The sequence below is a fragment of the Leptodactylus fuscus genome, chromosome 1, assembly GCF_031893055.1.
Source record: "Leptodactylus fuscus isolate aLepFus1 chromosome 1, aLepFus1.hap2, whole genome shotgun sequence".
NCBI classification, from domain to species: domain Eukaryota; kingdom Metazoa; phylum Chordata; class Amphibia; order Anura; family Leptodactylidae; genus Leptodactylus; species Leptodactylus fuscus.
In genome coordinates, this window is record NC_134265.1 from 109126135 (window position 1) to 109142422 (window position 16288).

The window sequence follows — 16288 nt, forward strand, 5'->3', positions numbered from 1 at the left end:
AGTAAGTGGTTTGTGTAGAATTATTATCAGCTGTGTATTGTGACATCATATAAACGGTTTCCTAAAATTTCAGTATCGAAGATATATACAGACATTATAGATCAGTGTGGCGGAAGTTTGTGACCTGAGGTACCACTCAGAACCAGGGTACACAACAAACATGGTACCACAAACGTGTCATCTTCTATGTATCTATATGAGAAGAGACAAAGGTGAGCTGCTCCTGCCCTCACCAGCATAATAAAAATGAATGTCAGCATCAGATATGTGAGCCATTGCCAGTGATGAAATCATCCTAGAGAACACCTCAGAGTGATGTCAGACATTATATAGGGTGCCACTCCTGTGCCTAAGCCCCCTCCTCAACCACATATGTGCGTCGCCCCTATGCCCCGTATGCAGCTTCCTCACTCCATTCTCCTCCTTTCTTGTGCCATTCTCCACTTGTGCCGCCCTCTATTCTGTGTCCTGTGCCCTCCTCTCTCTCCCTCCTCCCCCTCCCCTCCAGAGCTGTGTCACCACCTCTCCCCCGTGCCCTCCTCCTTCGCTCTCTCCCTCCCTGGCTCCTGTTCATATTGCAGGTCAGGGGTGAGTCCCCACGTCACGCTTGAAGATGGCGGCCGGGTGGCTGTGAGATGAGGAGCTCGGGGCTGCACTGACAGAGCCGCTCACATGCAGTAAGGTAAACGGGGGGGATGTGCGGGTGTAGGGCTTGAGGTAAAAGATGGTGCCTGGGTAAGCACGGAGCACTATACGTGGTAAATTGAGGGGGGTCGGTGGGGGACTAGTGCATGGCATAGGGGTACAATGTAGAAAGGATGGTGCACGGGTGTATGTGATGTTTGGGCTCATGGTGAGTGTGTGGGCAGTGTTGCCAAAGCATTGGCTAATGGAGCTGTGCCTCCCGCAGCTGTGGGCACCGCTGCACGGTATCAAGGGGTGCAGGGGGCTGAGGGCAGCGCACGTATCCTGTACACAGCGCCGGGCGCCCACTCAGGGCTCTACACTTCTTCTTTGTGGGTGCAGGCGGACATTATAGTGTGGGGGGTGTGCCCGTGTACAGGGGCTTGTGTAAACACAGGGTACGTCCATAGCATTGAGTGGGTGCAATACTGGTCTCACAATGGGGGAGGGTAGCTGGTATGTTGTGTGGATAGTAGGTGTGTGAGGGGTGGGCGTGGAGCTAATCTTATCTTAATCAGTTTTCTGTTGCCAGCTGGCCCCAACCACCCTACATCACTGGCACAAAGTGGGTTTTCTTGGAAAGGGGGGAGGGGTCCCTTTATTCCTATGAGACTTTACTTGTCCTGGGGGGATGCTACAAATAAACTATTGCTATCAGTTGTATCTGCCTGGTAAGACACTTGTAGTTGGTGCACATGTCTACCATGCTAAATGCTTCCTGCAAGGTAAATGGGTTCATTTACTGTCTGTATACTCTGTCCATATTGTTTGTTTATTGGACCCAAAGAAGACATTAGCGTGACCCTAATGGATTCCCAGTATGTACACGTATGAAGCCCTCTACTGCTATAGGGCAATTGGTAGGAGATTGCAGTGGAGGTTAACTGTTTCCCTGCTGATGTGATACCTGACAATGCCACCCTATACTCCTCCATGTCTGTAGGAAGGTCACCTGCTCACCTGAAGATTGTGCGTAACAGCGTAATTACAGTATTGTCTTCTTGCTTTCAGTAGATTCTCGTAGGCAGCAATGCCTGTGCTTGCTGATCTGGCATGAATTTCAGGCTTTCACGAAGCCTTGAGAGGGTTAATGTGTGAGCGTTGGTTTGCTACGTATGCGATCTTTATGCTTCTCACGCATGTGTGTGTTGTAGGGATGGGAACCTGCTCTGCTATGGTATTAAGGTAAATAAAAGGCGAATATCTGCCTCGTCACATAATTTCTGTGTCTTGAAGGGGGTGTGTGCTGTGCTTCCAATTCCAGAAGTAAAATCTGGACGTTTACCTGGAAGCTCTGGTGAGGTGGTGGTTGTGTTTTTTTTGTGTGTTTTTTTTGTCTCCTTTATAAATATGGTGATATATCCTGTTTTTCATAGTAATGTCAGGATGTGGCATTAGAATATATCCTCCTAGCTGGTCGCCAGCGTCTTACATGTAGTGAATTAGTTCTGGATATCCAGCAATGCTCGATCAATTATGCTGATGTGTTACAGAATTCTCACTCTTGATCCCTGTCTCAGAGAAAAGTAGGAGAAGAATTTCTTATGCCAATAGGATCTTATTTTTCTGCTAGCGCAGGTATGGTGTCAGCTTATTTGTTGTTACATTTAACTGCTGTATGCTAGCCTTTGCAACATATTGTTCTTCTAATACAAGGCAGTGTAAAATGCTAATATATACGTGTAAGGACGTACATATGTAGTGATTAGTTTCCTCTGGATTAATAATAGCACGCTTGCACAAAGTGATTCCTAGATACCTGTATCATTCTGCTCACTTCGCTGAGTGGTGGAAATTGGGGTCACATTATGACTCCCATCTAGTCCCTACAGGGGAATAAGCTGCAAGCGATATTTTTCATGTGATTCCTATGCAAATTTTACTCTCCATGTAGCCTGAGCTTAAGACTTATGTTTACTTCTATGATCGGTCTAGCTCTTTGCACGGCTACCTTTTGTCGATCATCATTTTTTTTTCTCAGCTTTGTTTACCATTTATAAAAAGCATTTTAATGTTTTGTATATGAATGATAATGGATTCATGTCAATGGACCGTATGCATTTGGTAATATTACTTGAATGTCAAAGATGGGAAAGCCCTTTTATGCTGTGTCCACAGGATATGTGCACACCTCTGTCCTGTTGGTCAGTGGTCATCTCAGCAGGGGCATCTGCCAGACATTAATGGGCCTAAGATAGATAAACCCCTTTAAGAGGTTCTACATGTTTTTACTTGTCATCTGACATACATTGGCTCCTTGCCTATGGACTACATTTGGAATGACGTATCAATAGGTAGCTTGTGTGGACAGTTGATAATTGCTGGAAGATTTTGTCTAGGGCCACGCACCTACTCTTGGCTGTACAACGTTGCGATTGGACAAGCAATTACAGTGAATGCACTTGGGTCATGGCACCTTGTGGGTCACAATGTGCATTGCTTTGGCACAATGTAGTAATGTAACATTGGTGTCTTTTCTAGTGTAAGTACATTATGCCCTTTAGCCAGAGCCCTATGTACTTTGGCGATCTCGGTCATTTACAAGAAATTATTTTTCATTAAGTTCTGTTGCGTATGGACAGTTAAGGTGTGAAAAATACAGTTCATTATATTAGCTGTATTTCCTGGACTATACTTTGTCCGAGGACCCAGATTTACAGAATCCTCATTATGTGGTGCTGTGACTCCAGTACAGGACAGTAGTCCCATGGTGCACCAGTGACCCATGTGATACTGTGAGTAACTGCCCATGTGTCGCTGACCCAAGACTGTTCAAGATCTCTACCAGTGGATTAAAGGAGCTTTCTATGGCTTACATATCCTTAGGATAGGTTACTAGTATGTGATCTAGGGAAATCCAGCATCTGATAAGCTGGTCGAAGAGGCCACAATGTAGGGGCTGTGCTTCGTATTGTAGCTCAGCCCCATTCACTTGCGTGAGTCTGAGCTGCAACCAGTGAACATGACAGTTTAGGGAAGGGTAGGTTGCTGCACTTGTGAGCACAAACAGCTTATCTCTGGGGGTCCTGTGTGTCAGACCCGGCCAGTAACATATTTATGACCTAAGGATAGGCCTTCAGTTGTAAGTCCCAAGTGGTTATTTTTCAGAATTGCTTGTCATTACATTTACTCAATGTTAGGTGTTCTGTCTTTGCTATGGAGCACGAATTCTGTTTTCCCAAATATCCAGCATTCACATAGAGCCATAATATGTCCAGGATAAAGCTGAGCACAGATGGCTGTAAACGCTATGCCCTGTATGAGAACAGGTTCATATATTCATATTCCATACGTTTGCACATCTACCAGCTATATTAAAATATCAAAAGCATCCAGTTTAATTTTGCGGTACCTGCTGAGGTGAACTTCTTTATGCCTATTTTGCCACTGATAGGAATAGTGCACATTTTAGGTGAAAAGACTTTGGAGCAGTAACCCGATGTAAATGTGTAATGCTTGTGGATGTTACTGGCTTAGCAGCACACCTGGAATGTAAAACATACAGTCGTCACTCTTTTTTTCCCTCCTTGTGCCCCTGGCTCTCCTTCTAGGCAGAAGCCTGTTTGAAATTATAACCTTATGACACGGGTGGCATTCTTTCCCCTCTTACAAACATGTTTCTATCTGCTCTGCTACCAGTATCATGGCAGAGCGAAGGAGCTAGGTACTCCATATACCTAAATACATTCTCACACAGAACTATTGCCTTGCATTAAGCAGCTTCTCTTAGATCTTACAGACTGCTTCTTCATTCTGCATTAGTTTGGCCACCTTTGATTCAAGTTATATGTTCAGTACATAACTGAATAGTATTGTACTCTGAACCATTGTGTGAGTTGTCAGCAAGGTTAAAATGTGTTAGCCAGCTAAGATAGCGCCTTAGAATGGGCATGTGTTATATAAAGAATACATTAAGAAAAGAGCATTAATGGTGGTGTGTAAAGGTAGGCTACCTTTTTTTATTAGTTATTTGACAGCAGAGGCACTAAAGAAAGATTGCAAGAATGAAATGTTGCAGATTTCCCTCTTTATATAGAGAAGGGTAAATCCTGCCATGTTGGATCTCCTGTAGGCAATCTTCTCTTATGTATCCTGATGGAAAGTGGACCCGGGCTGTGAGCTGGATCTGAAGCGGTGTTCGGACATGGCACACCTGATCTCCAAATTATAGAATATTCCCCTCCCTGTTAGAAATGGGCTATGAGGTGCTACTGAGGTGGTAGGTGGTTCCATCACTCCATTCTCTCATATACCCCATGACAGACACACAGTGTAGGCGAAGAGTCACCACTTCATGTACTATGGGAACGTTTAGTGGTCTCCTAATTTTGAAGTGAGGTCTACCTGCTTATCTAGTACATTTTACATATCTTTCCTCCATTGGATGTCACAATTCCATCTATCTGCAAGTTTAGTCATAAGTTGATATAACATATATTTTTTTGGTGACTATAGTTTCTATAGCAGTGGTGTTTTGAAACCCTACATTGCAAAGGTCTTGTGGCAAGTGACCACTTATCTCACATCTTATCTGATACATTGAAAAAGTTAGAGGAAATGTGGCTGCTGTGGTGTTGCACATTCACCAGACCTACAGAAATCACCTTTCCCTGTTCCACTCCACTGACCCCACACCCTCTCTGACCCCACTTCTCTGTTTCTGTCCTCTCCCCTCCTTTCTGTCTTACCTGGATGTTTCTTTGAGTCTTTCTCACAATTCTACATCGTCTCCTTTAGTTACTGAAATCTAACCTTTTTACAGCCCATACAACTAGAAGACTAAGGCCAGGGCTGTATGGTGGCTTTGGTTGCAACCCCCGTCACAAGATGACTGTGTTGCCCTATGGCTTCTTTTTAGTGAATGGAGTCCCATTGAGACCCCCAAGGGTGCCATGATGAATTGGCAGCAAAGATTTTCCTGTAGATCACACCCCGGCTGCATTTAAAGTGGTGTAAATCTGTGGTAGACTTTGTATGTTGCAGCATTTTCATTTTTTCATGTGGAAAATGTCTCTATGTGAAATCTAATTCCTGTACCTTGTACTATAATCTGCATCCATCTTTTATACATCTTGTTTTTTTTGTGTGTTTTCTGAATTGAGCCTTACAGAAAGTAGGCTGCCTATGATGCATACCTTCTTATATATCTTTGCTGTTTGTTCTACCAAGCACTTGAACCCTTACTCTTGTAGAGCCAGTGCCATTTGCATGCTAATATAGGTTTCAGTTTGGATGATGAATTATTTATTATTTTAATTAAGTTACATGGCCGCCTCTATATGAGTTGACACCTATTGTCCTGAACTGGAGAAGTTTACTGAAAATCATTGCATTTTCTATTTCTGCTGGTAGGAAGATGTGGGATTTGGTCTTTGTCTAAGCCATGTTGTCTCCTGCCATGGGGTTAAGATCAGGAACTGCTTTTCCTACCATCTGTGTAATTATTGCACCCCCACCCCCTTTCTTTTCTTTGTTGGTCTTTAATTATAAAGTGCCACGTGCAAGCTTTGGCAATAGTTGAATGACCAGATCCAGGTAGGTTACAATGTTTAGAGCGCGGCGTTGTTAAATCCGAGCAGTTGGCTGTTTGTTTTCTGCTTCCCCTAGTCACTATGTATTGTTTATCGAGTGCAGAGTGGTTGGGGAGACCTCTTGGATGGCACATTTCCTGATGCCTCTCAGCACAAAGGAGAGAAGAAAAGAGAGATAAATTGCAACCCTGCAAGTGGCCAGCTTTTCACTAGCAATCTGATCCTGATGTCTTCAGGGCTATTATTTACAGGGGGTGGGTGACAGTTCCAGGTTTAATTATTTAAATCAGTTTGACCCCAAGGGGTCAGCACAAACTGCCCTTTTATTATTCAGAGGTAAGTCCCTCTCCACATATGATCATTGAGTCACATGATCATTGAGCATACATCCCTCGGTTCCTGGCTGCTTTGCTATATAAAATGCACATTGGATGCTTTTATGGTTTGAGAACAGACAGGATTGTAAAATGAATCTGGGCTAAATGAATCTGTGTCCTTTAGCCTTGGGGTGGTATAGATTTTGGCTAAGGTTTTATATCTGGGCGTTGCGTGGTTTTGTTTTACATGATATTTTTTTTGTGTGTGTTTGTATCTTGTCATGTATTTTATTAGTTTTTGAGTTTTCACTTCTCATTTTCTATATCTATGGCTGCTTTTCATGGCACCTCCCACTGCGTGCGTGTGCCATAACAGGGTTGCATATTACTCATTTCTGATTTGGAGAAGGTTGGATCATAGGTCGCCTATAAATAATGCACCAAATTTTAATTGAATAATTTTTATTTAGCAATCTCCATTCCCTAGTGAAAAATGAACTGTGGTTAGAAGATTGCTGCTGAACACTGAGCGCTTCTTTTTTAACCCGACTGAAATTGATCAATGCTCTATTTAGTCGTCTTCTGTAATGCATTCCCTTCTTAAGCAGATTATGAAAGGACATGCATGGAAATGACAACCATATTGGAAACTGTACATGCCTATCTGGTATAGCAGGAATTCTTGATGTACACAGTATTATCTGACAGTCTGATATTCGATATTTGTCACTTCTTAATGCGCTATTTTTGTGCTACTATTAGTATATGTAATTACTTAATCACTGCCTGAATCCACCAATAAGAAACAAATTGAACATCTCTGTTCTATCTCCATTCTGTTTTCTTACGTCTTGCTTCAGAATGGGTTAATGGTTACCGCAAGCAATTCCTGAAAAGTCTCTGTTCTGTAATAACTCCAAGCACAATGAAGCAAGGTTTGATCCGTCGCCAAGATAAATGCAGACACCGCACAGATAAAAGGCCTCACGGGCTGCCCTACCTGTTCCTCTGTAAGCGTCAGGTGTGACTGCTGCTGGAACCGGTCCCAGCAAACCAGCGGCCTGGGTAATCCTCCCACTTACTGCTGTGTGTGGGGCTTTAGTGAATACCTGTTAACAAGCAGGATGTGCGCAGTGACAGATCTAGCTGCCAGCGCTACATACTTGCACACAAATTGAAGTGTATAAGAACTAATGAGGCTAAAGACCTGTTTACACTGGCCAATTATCGCATCAGTCTCCTTCTTTCTCAGTGATAGAAATGATAACTGGACAGTGTGAATGCAAAGAAAGATAAACGATGAAACCGATCAGGTCACCATCAGGATTGTCATTATTTGCTGTACGATTTGTAAATAGACATCTACGACAGTTATTGCTACCTAGCACGTGGTTCCCACATTGGCTGTTGCCAGGCAACAGTGTTGCTGCCCGCTGGGCGTTTTGAGACTCCTCCCCTATGGCAGCCAGTATTGTCGTGATAAAAATATCAGATATGCAGAAAAAATATAGTTGTGCGTAGTTAACCTGGGACATATACGCTGTGCAAAGCGCACCAAATCATGCATACTTTGTGTATGGGCTCGCTGCAGATTTCACCCTATACTGTATTTTCTATATCCTATATCTTCAACATAAATTAACATGCAACAGATAAAGTCAGTCTTAAACTGGTTGATATGCGGATTAGGCAGCTTGTTCCTCAATGGATTCTGTGTTGAGCATATGATGGTGGATCTAGAATTTTAATTTACCTTTGAAATACACTGCTGCTGTCTTTGGGATCCATGTGGTGTGAATCTCAAGTCCTAACTGCTATGTAAAGATCTTAAGGGTGATTATTAGTAACTGGCAGGCTGAGATGATATTGATACATGCTAAGCCTAACAATAAGGCTACGTTCATATCTGTGGCAGAGGCGCAGAGTCCATCTACAATAAATCGCAGATGAAATTGTCTTGCTGGCGCAACTTTTTTTTTTTTCTCTCTGAGCAATATAGGTTCTCGGTAGCAGAACTCCATTGCAGGAACTAGTAAGTTCTGTTTCATTTTCTGTGTATTCAATTGGATTGTTCCTGATCTTGCTCATCTCTGACCATATGACTTTTGCTGCCTATCCAAACCATTTTTTTTTAATTTTTTTTACATAAATACATCGGGCACTGGTATCTAGACCTGTCCGGACCTTCTGCCTGTTTACATCTCTGAACGAATTCTGCCAGCCCCAACCTCTCGCCTGACCCCTAATGCTCCACACTAGAGCCTTTCTATCAATATCAGAACCTCTCCAAGTAGTAGAGACCCGGTGGTCTCTCCACAGCAAAGTCCAGATTTACAAGCTACAGTTATCTGCCTTAAAGGGCATCTACCACCTCCCCCAAGCATACTCAACTGCTACCATCGCATTACAGAACACATTACAGTGATAGACAATATACATTTTTTTATGTATGTGACTTCTGTAGAGGTGGTAGACTGCCTTTAAATATGTCCACCAATAAACTGGGCCAGTAGTCTAAATCGCTGCATTTTGCTATCCATTTCTTGGTAAACTGTCTACTGAACTGAATTCTACCTCTTCCTCCTAAAATGTAGATAATCCAGGATTAGTATTGTCATAATTGTAATGTTGCACAATGTATCCATGTGTAGTTTGTACATCAATATTACATGTATGATTTCTGTCCTACACCCACATACAAAGGCGCTGACTAGGTGCAATTTTGGGAGGAACCTACTGAATTTAAATGCCAGATTCACTGTATTGTCTTTAATAGGTTTGTGAGCTCATGGCAGATAATAATATAATTGTGTATTTTATTCTAAAAGAGGTATTGCCAAATAATTCCTTTTATCTTTGTCTACATAGTCCAACTTAATAGGCACCAGAATGACCCATGATATGCTGTTGTACGTACTATGAAATGTACACACAAAGTGCAAGACCTTAGAGTGATCTATTTGTAAGATCATGCTGGAAAAACCATGGCCAAATCATCTATCTGTTTAGTATGTTGTTTCCTTTGCCATGTTACTGGCTCCTGTCTTGGTTATTCTCCGGGTGCACTGTGAATAATACATAAGCTCATTTCTTTCTGGCCTCTCACCCCTCCTGCATTACAGATCAAGAGCCATTCTCCATCTCCCTGAAAGCTTCTCCATTACTCGGGGGCTTTTTTCTTTATTCCAATAATGCATCAACCAACGGAAACACTCTGTGTGATAAGTGTGTCCAGCATCCTTTAGAGCTCTCCCCTGAAGGTACCCACGGGGCTTGGTTTATGGATGGATTCCGGTGTTGAGAGCAGGGCCAAAATGTCCCTCAATCATGTTAAATGGTGCCCAAAATATATTGTAGGCTGCATGATCCAGTGCTAAATTTTTCTAGCTTGTCCCTTTAGTGGCTTCTACCTACACTATCCATATTATATCCTTAAAGAAAGTGTTTTGGGGGGGACATTTGAATGCGTCTTTCAGAATTAAAGGTGAGGTCAGGGGGATTCATATTCCTCTGTCTTCATATGTCATTTGGGCAGCGTGTGCACGCTATCTGGACAGAGTGCCTCTGCAGTGCATATCTGTATGACTGTTACATGTAGGTCAGGCTTGTAAAGCATGAATCAGCCTGTGTGGAGGAAACTCATTGAATGCATTCCAAACTGCAGGGCTTTTACTTGAGAGGCTGGCTGAAGTCCAGACCCAGGGAAATCAAAGGAAGAAGCCACTTTCTGCAGCCTGCAGCATCCCTGTATGGAGACGAGGCAGGCCTGTTACTGAATCAGTCATTGGAATGATCACATAGAGCCTTTTTATGAGGGTCAAAAAAAATCCCTGCCTGAATTATTCACTTAGTAATGATAGTTGGCGACTGTAATAGTGGAAATAGTGTTAGGACGACTATGTAAATGATTGAATTTGACGGTTTTGTTCATTTACAGAGTTTATAACTTTGTAGACACGGCTTTGTCTTTCCACACCCAGCTGAGAGTTGACGGAGGGAGAAGAGGCTGCCAAACTTCTCTGCCCCTGAGAATTATACAAAGGAGGACGCGGATAAAATATTAGCCGAGAATCTTATGTCTCTAGCCAATGAGTTCTCATACCTTCGCTAACTTCAAAGGGAGAAAGCTGTGCTTATACTTTGTGTTTTTATGTGTGGAAAGCTTTAACCTTTTACACAGACCTCTCTAGATGCCAGTTGGATTTTTGTGACTATTTTTTAATAAAATAAATGGGCAAAAACCAAATATATCATGACCAGTACCTACCTCTGTTAAAGGGGTTGTCCAGTGTAGGTCATTCGTGTTCATGTGCCTTTTCCAGGAATTCTAAGGTGCTGTAGATATATTGAAAACTTCCTGCCGGTTACCCCCTCAAATGGAGAGGATTGCCATTGGTGCCAGTAAAGGGTGCTTTGACGGGCATTTTGATGAAGGGGTTTCCCTAAAAGGACGACCTATACCCTACCCCTATCTCAATAGAGAAATGTTGGCACAGGCATTCTGCTGCCGCATTTATTTCTGTACAGCCATCACCAATCTACAACAATCTTTAAAAAGTAGGGGTGGTCCAATAGAGAACTCCTTTATGCAGTTTGTTGCTCTATACAGAAGCTAGGAAGCATTTAGCATAGGACAGATTATTTAGTATGTAATTAATTGTTCACTTTCCCTGCCTGAGCTCTTCAGTTACATGGGCAGATGCCAGCTTACATAGCGTGAATGGTAACAAGTGTCAGAAATTCCTGGAAAAGCATTTCCTTCGCTCCAGGTCATCCGAATACTGAAAGCAAAACAGACTTATGTTGGCAAACTGGCAGCGTTCCTGATGGGTGTATTTATTTATTAGCTTCAAGCACTCTTTTCTTTTAACTCTTAGTTTGTTCAGCTCGTGGATTTGCTTATGCCTAGCTGCCTGTATACCTGGATAGTCTACAGTATACGCTGTCCTGTATCACCCACTCCAGCCCACCCAAAAACAAATTATTGTCCTATTACACTACAATAGAGCTCCTCATTTTCTAGTATAATTGCTGCTTCTAGAAGCCTAGCCATGAAGAAGGTAAACGGATGTATTTAAATTTATATTCTTGTTCAAGGGGTTGTCTGACAAATAAAAAGAAATTAAACTTATAGCTTCCTTTCTGGTGTCGTGCTGGATCCGTGATTGACTAGATGGTTATTTCCTGTGAGTCAAGAAGGAATAGGAAGTGGAGATCCCAGAAGTGTTGGACTGGGGGCGGCAGCGGATTGGTGAGATTACTATTGGTAGTATTACTAATAATAATGTTATGAACATTCTGAGCCTTTATTACATTTGTTGGCTGGATACTTCCTTAGCATTTGTTGTTTTACATCCCACACAATGTAATTCCAATGTATGGTGGCACAGACGAAGGCATTTCTTTATTTACTAGAGCTTCTAAATAACATATTTTTCCTTTTGCAAAACATATGGTTTTAAAAGTAAGCTTCTGGTTTGTCGTTTTATGCTTTATCTATGCAATCGGGTTGAATCATAAAAAAGTAACTTTATCATGTAAAATGTGGTTTCCCTGAGATAAAGATTCTTGTTTAAAGTGACCAACTTGTGAAAGAGCAGATATACAGTACATGGTGTAGGAAGGAATTGAAATGTGTGTTTTTTGTATATGAAAGGAATTCTTTATTCGGAATGAGAGGCATTCACCTCCCCTTAGATCACGTGCATGCCCTATACTAAATGATGCACCTCAGGGTGAGGAGGTTAAGGGCCTGCCCAGTGACTGCAGCCATCTTAATAATTAATGTCTGGTTATTGCTGGGATCTGGAAGTTGTCGTCACATAATAAGCCTGGAAGACGAGATCTTATTAGCTTCATACTGTAAGTAACTGCCTGTTAAACCCCTGAGAGAGGTTTTGGAACTCTTTGGGCCATAAATGCCATCCTGTTGTGGGATCTATTTATGGTTTTCCCCATGATGCGGTGTAATAACCTTTATACATTAAAATGCATATGGACAGTAACCTGGATCTGCCACCAGCGTCTATACTGGGAGTGCTCATGTAAGGTCACCTACTCCACTGGCTTTTGCTTCTTGAATCGCCAAAGAACAGACATTGTTACGCAGGGTGTGCTTGTTTGGTTTGAAGAGCTACTCCTTAAATTATTGTATCTCTTTACCCTGCCCCCTCCTGTGAATGCCCCTTTCTTGGGATTACCTCCTCCAAGCGTCAGTTACATCCCAGCTGCCAGAGGCCAGGGGCTTGGTGTGTCTCTCCATCTTGCTCTTGTCACATTTAATGGCTTCTCATCTGCTTCTTTTAGGAAGATCTCTTTCAAAATTACAGTCAATGTAAGTTTCTCCGCAGCACCTGCCAGTTTTCATTACCGCTTTATTTCAGCAAGTGCTGTTTCTTGAAAAAGTGTATGTATGAGGGTAAGGAAAGAGGTGGCGGTGGAATATTGTCAGATTAATACTTTTAGAAGCTAGCTAATACGGCAAATCACAAGATTTTTCACATCGGCATGTATCATGACTAGGACAAAGAGCGTAAAATATGATTCTCCATATAACCCTTTGGTATATCTATGCATTATCACAAATCTAAAATGGCTTTTACTATTTATTTTATATCGCCAACATCTAAATGTTGGACGTGCCCAGAAGTCACAAAATGTCCAGTTAAGTTTCACTGGAAACCCATTTAGATGATACAAGAACCATTCAAATCTTATCCTATTATATATGACCTACGTGGACCAAAACTGCAATATCTTGCACTATTGCTACTAAGCAGACTGCGCCCCTGCTGGTGAGTGTGGCTAGTGTCAGATCGAATAGAGATGGGTTACCATATATGTGTGTTAGTATAGGCCTTCCAGATTGAACACACATAATGCTGTAAAGCTGCTTGTTCCTTAAATAAATATAACTTCTGTAACTCATTTGTATGCACAGTACTATATTTATCTTTGTATTAAATGTTCCTCTGGCTAGGAATACTACTTATTGTTTACCTGTCCTTTCTAGGAACACTCCCTAACCGCAGTTGTTGGGCACGATTCTGCCCGCAGGGTTCTAAATGCTTACCTGGTATTTTAGTACGTGGCAGAAGGAGGTCAGAGTTGTTGTTTTTTTACCTTTCTATTGTGGGCAGAGATTGTACAAATAAAACCTATTAAAAGATAGTAGCAATGGATCCACAGCATGCGAGAGCCAAGTAAAGATGACTAGCATGAAACTGGATCAGTTGCCGTAGTCTAGTAATTCATGACACTAATCGGAGCTGTACCTGTTCCAAACCACACATTTACCTACATGTACTTCAAGAACAGAAGTGCTCTTCACAGCCTGCCTTGACTTGTGCCCAAGCATACAGGGTGTTTTATAGTGGTTTAAAGAGGCAAATCTCTGTCCCTTTTCATAAAATTGTTTTTGTCACTATGTACCTTCCTGATGATCCCTGCCCCAATACACCCAGTTTCGGGGGGTTACCAGAGGGTCTCTTTAAAGCATTGTTTATAAAACATGATCTTATCATCAGATATGACCATATTTATTGAGATCTGGATATCTCTGAATTGTTTGAATATTTCTAGACAGCCCATATATGAAATAAAGCTGTTCTGGAATGACTGACACAGGTTAATCTTCTAAAAGCGCCATTGTACTGTATTTACTATTAGACTTGTTATACTTTTAGACAGGTTTCACAATGTTGGCTTAGGTGCAGCACTTTGTGGGCCGTGTGATAGGAACTGTGGGCCATGGATGAGATTTCCTTTAGGCTGAGGCCCCACATTGCACAAACTCTGCTTCTTTTGCCGCAGATTTTGATGTGGTTTTTTTTTGGGCCAAAAGGAATGAGAAATATATAGGAAGTTCTTATACTAATCCCTTCTGCTCAATCTAATCCTAGCTTTGGCTCAAAAAAACCGCAACAAAATCTGCAACAAAAGAAGCTGCGTTTCCGCAAAGTGGGGCCTCAGCCTTATATGGGCAACACTCTTTTACAAAATGGGAAACTTTTTATTCTTTCCATCTTGGCTTTCCTTTAAGACCCTGGAACATTATTGTTCAGGCTGCATACAATCCCTGAATTGAATGGGCCCTACTGTACCTCAGTATGCCTCCTATTTCATACATAAATAATGGACTACCTCCGGCTGCCTCACTACTGATGTACTCTCCCCTTGAAGCACTGGTATAACAATGCACTCTGTCTATGGAGACTCGGTACAGCATCCTGCACACATCTGTCTTGTGCAGTTCCAAACTTTACAAGCTTCTTTTTAGTAAAGGGATATATCTGGGATACCATGTGATAACCTAAAAGTAGTGATGACAGGTAGCAATAAAACCTGCAACATATGTCACTGTTGTAGTAATAACAAATATATGTTCATAATCTTATACATCTGAAAACCTTTTTAATCTTGTATAAAAGTAAAGCATGCCTATGAGTTTTGCCACGGCTTCTTTCCCTCCCCCTCTAGTTCTTGGTATTCACTGTGCCTCTGTTTAAAAAGGCATATAGAGTTGGCAAACACTTTACTGGGTGCCTGAGGCTGGTCTGCATTCCACAGAGCTTGAGACGCCTGCTGGGCAAGTTGGAGGGTGAGAGGTGGCGAATGTATAGTGGTTGTAGTTAGGATGGTGGAGGGGGAGGGGGGAATGCAAAACAATACTGGTAGATACCCACCTGGACACCTTTTGTGCTGGTTATCTGTGTAAAGGCCATATACATGGGAAGCCAATTTACTTACTACAATGTGTTAATACTGATGGATTCCTATTTATAGTGTTAATGCAGAGAGACTGTATTGTAACTAGTCATTCTATATAAAAATTTGGGGTTAAATACAACCCCAGTTCTGTGTAGATTTGCTTATCCCGTGACGGCCTTACATGATACGCTTTTAAATGCATACAACAGCACATTGTATTCAGTTACTTAAGTTCAGATGGACTTTAGTCTTCATGCGTCCTATATCTGTAGATGAAAGCGGACCCGCTGTAAGAGCACAGGCTAAATGTGGCACATATTTGCTGTTTGTGTGCGTGTGTGGGGTTTTTTTTTTCGTAACTTTTGTTTTGCGATCTCAATAGTATAACCAAGATTTTTATTCAGTATATGCCAAGTTTGGCATCTCATGTGCTGCTTAAAAAGAGAGAAATTTAGGCGTGCTAGTTTTTTCTTTTTTATAATATTTCTGCTAACTTGCCAGTCTAACCTAGTTTTTTTTTGTTTTTTTTTTTCCCATGACCTTTCATCTGTAAAAGTCACTAAGTTTTGTTCTAGGCCTCCAAATGCTGGATATACCCTTCTTTTCCCTCACCTGCATTTTGAAGCAATATAGGTAGAATACAGACGCACCTTGTGCCCCAGGGCAAGACTACCCCCGCCCCCCTTCCCTCCTGCTTTCTGTGATCCTTTCCCTGCCAGGGTGTGTCTGGAATGAAGGTTAACTATTTTATTGCCAGTGTCTTTGAGTTCCTGTCTTCAAAAAGTGAATAGAATATCATTTACTGAAAGAACAAGCAGAATGTTAACATGAATTAACATATGTGGCAATGTATTTCTATTCCAGATTTGGCCAGATTCACACTACCCTGTCCTTTCTGGGAACTCTGTCCATGTGCAGATTTCCCAGACTGAACGCAACTGTGAGCTGAACTCCAGAATGGCCAGATTGCTACAGTGCTGGGCTGACAGGAATTCAGATCCACTACAAATTCTGGCCAGAAACACTTCTGTCTTCCACAGCTGATTT

At 42.0% G+C, this 16288-nt stretch overlaps 1 protein-coding gene across 2 annotated transcripts in view; it reads left to right on the forward strand.

Moving 5' to 3' along the window:
- The first annotated feature begins 549 nt into the window (after window positions 1-549).
- HIC2 (HIC ZBTB transcriptional repressor 2) overlaps window positions 550-16288 on the forward strand; it is a 30049-nt gene continuing 14310 nt past the window's right edge. The window contains exon 1 of one of the 2 annotated variants that reach the window (XM_075275690.1): window positions 550-677. In XM_075275690.1, the coding sequence (XP_075131791.1) occupies window positions 673-677 (5 nt within the window). In that variant the 5' untranslated portion in view covers window positions 550-672. Of the gene's footprint in view, window positions 683-16288 lie in introns of both variants that reach the window. The other variant, XM_075275696.1, reaches the window with a different exon arrangement.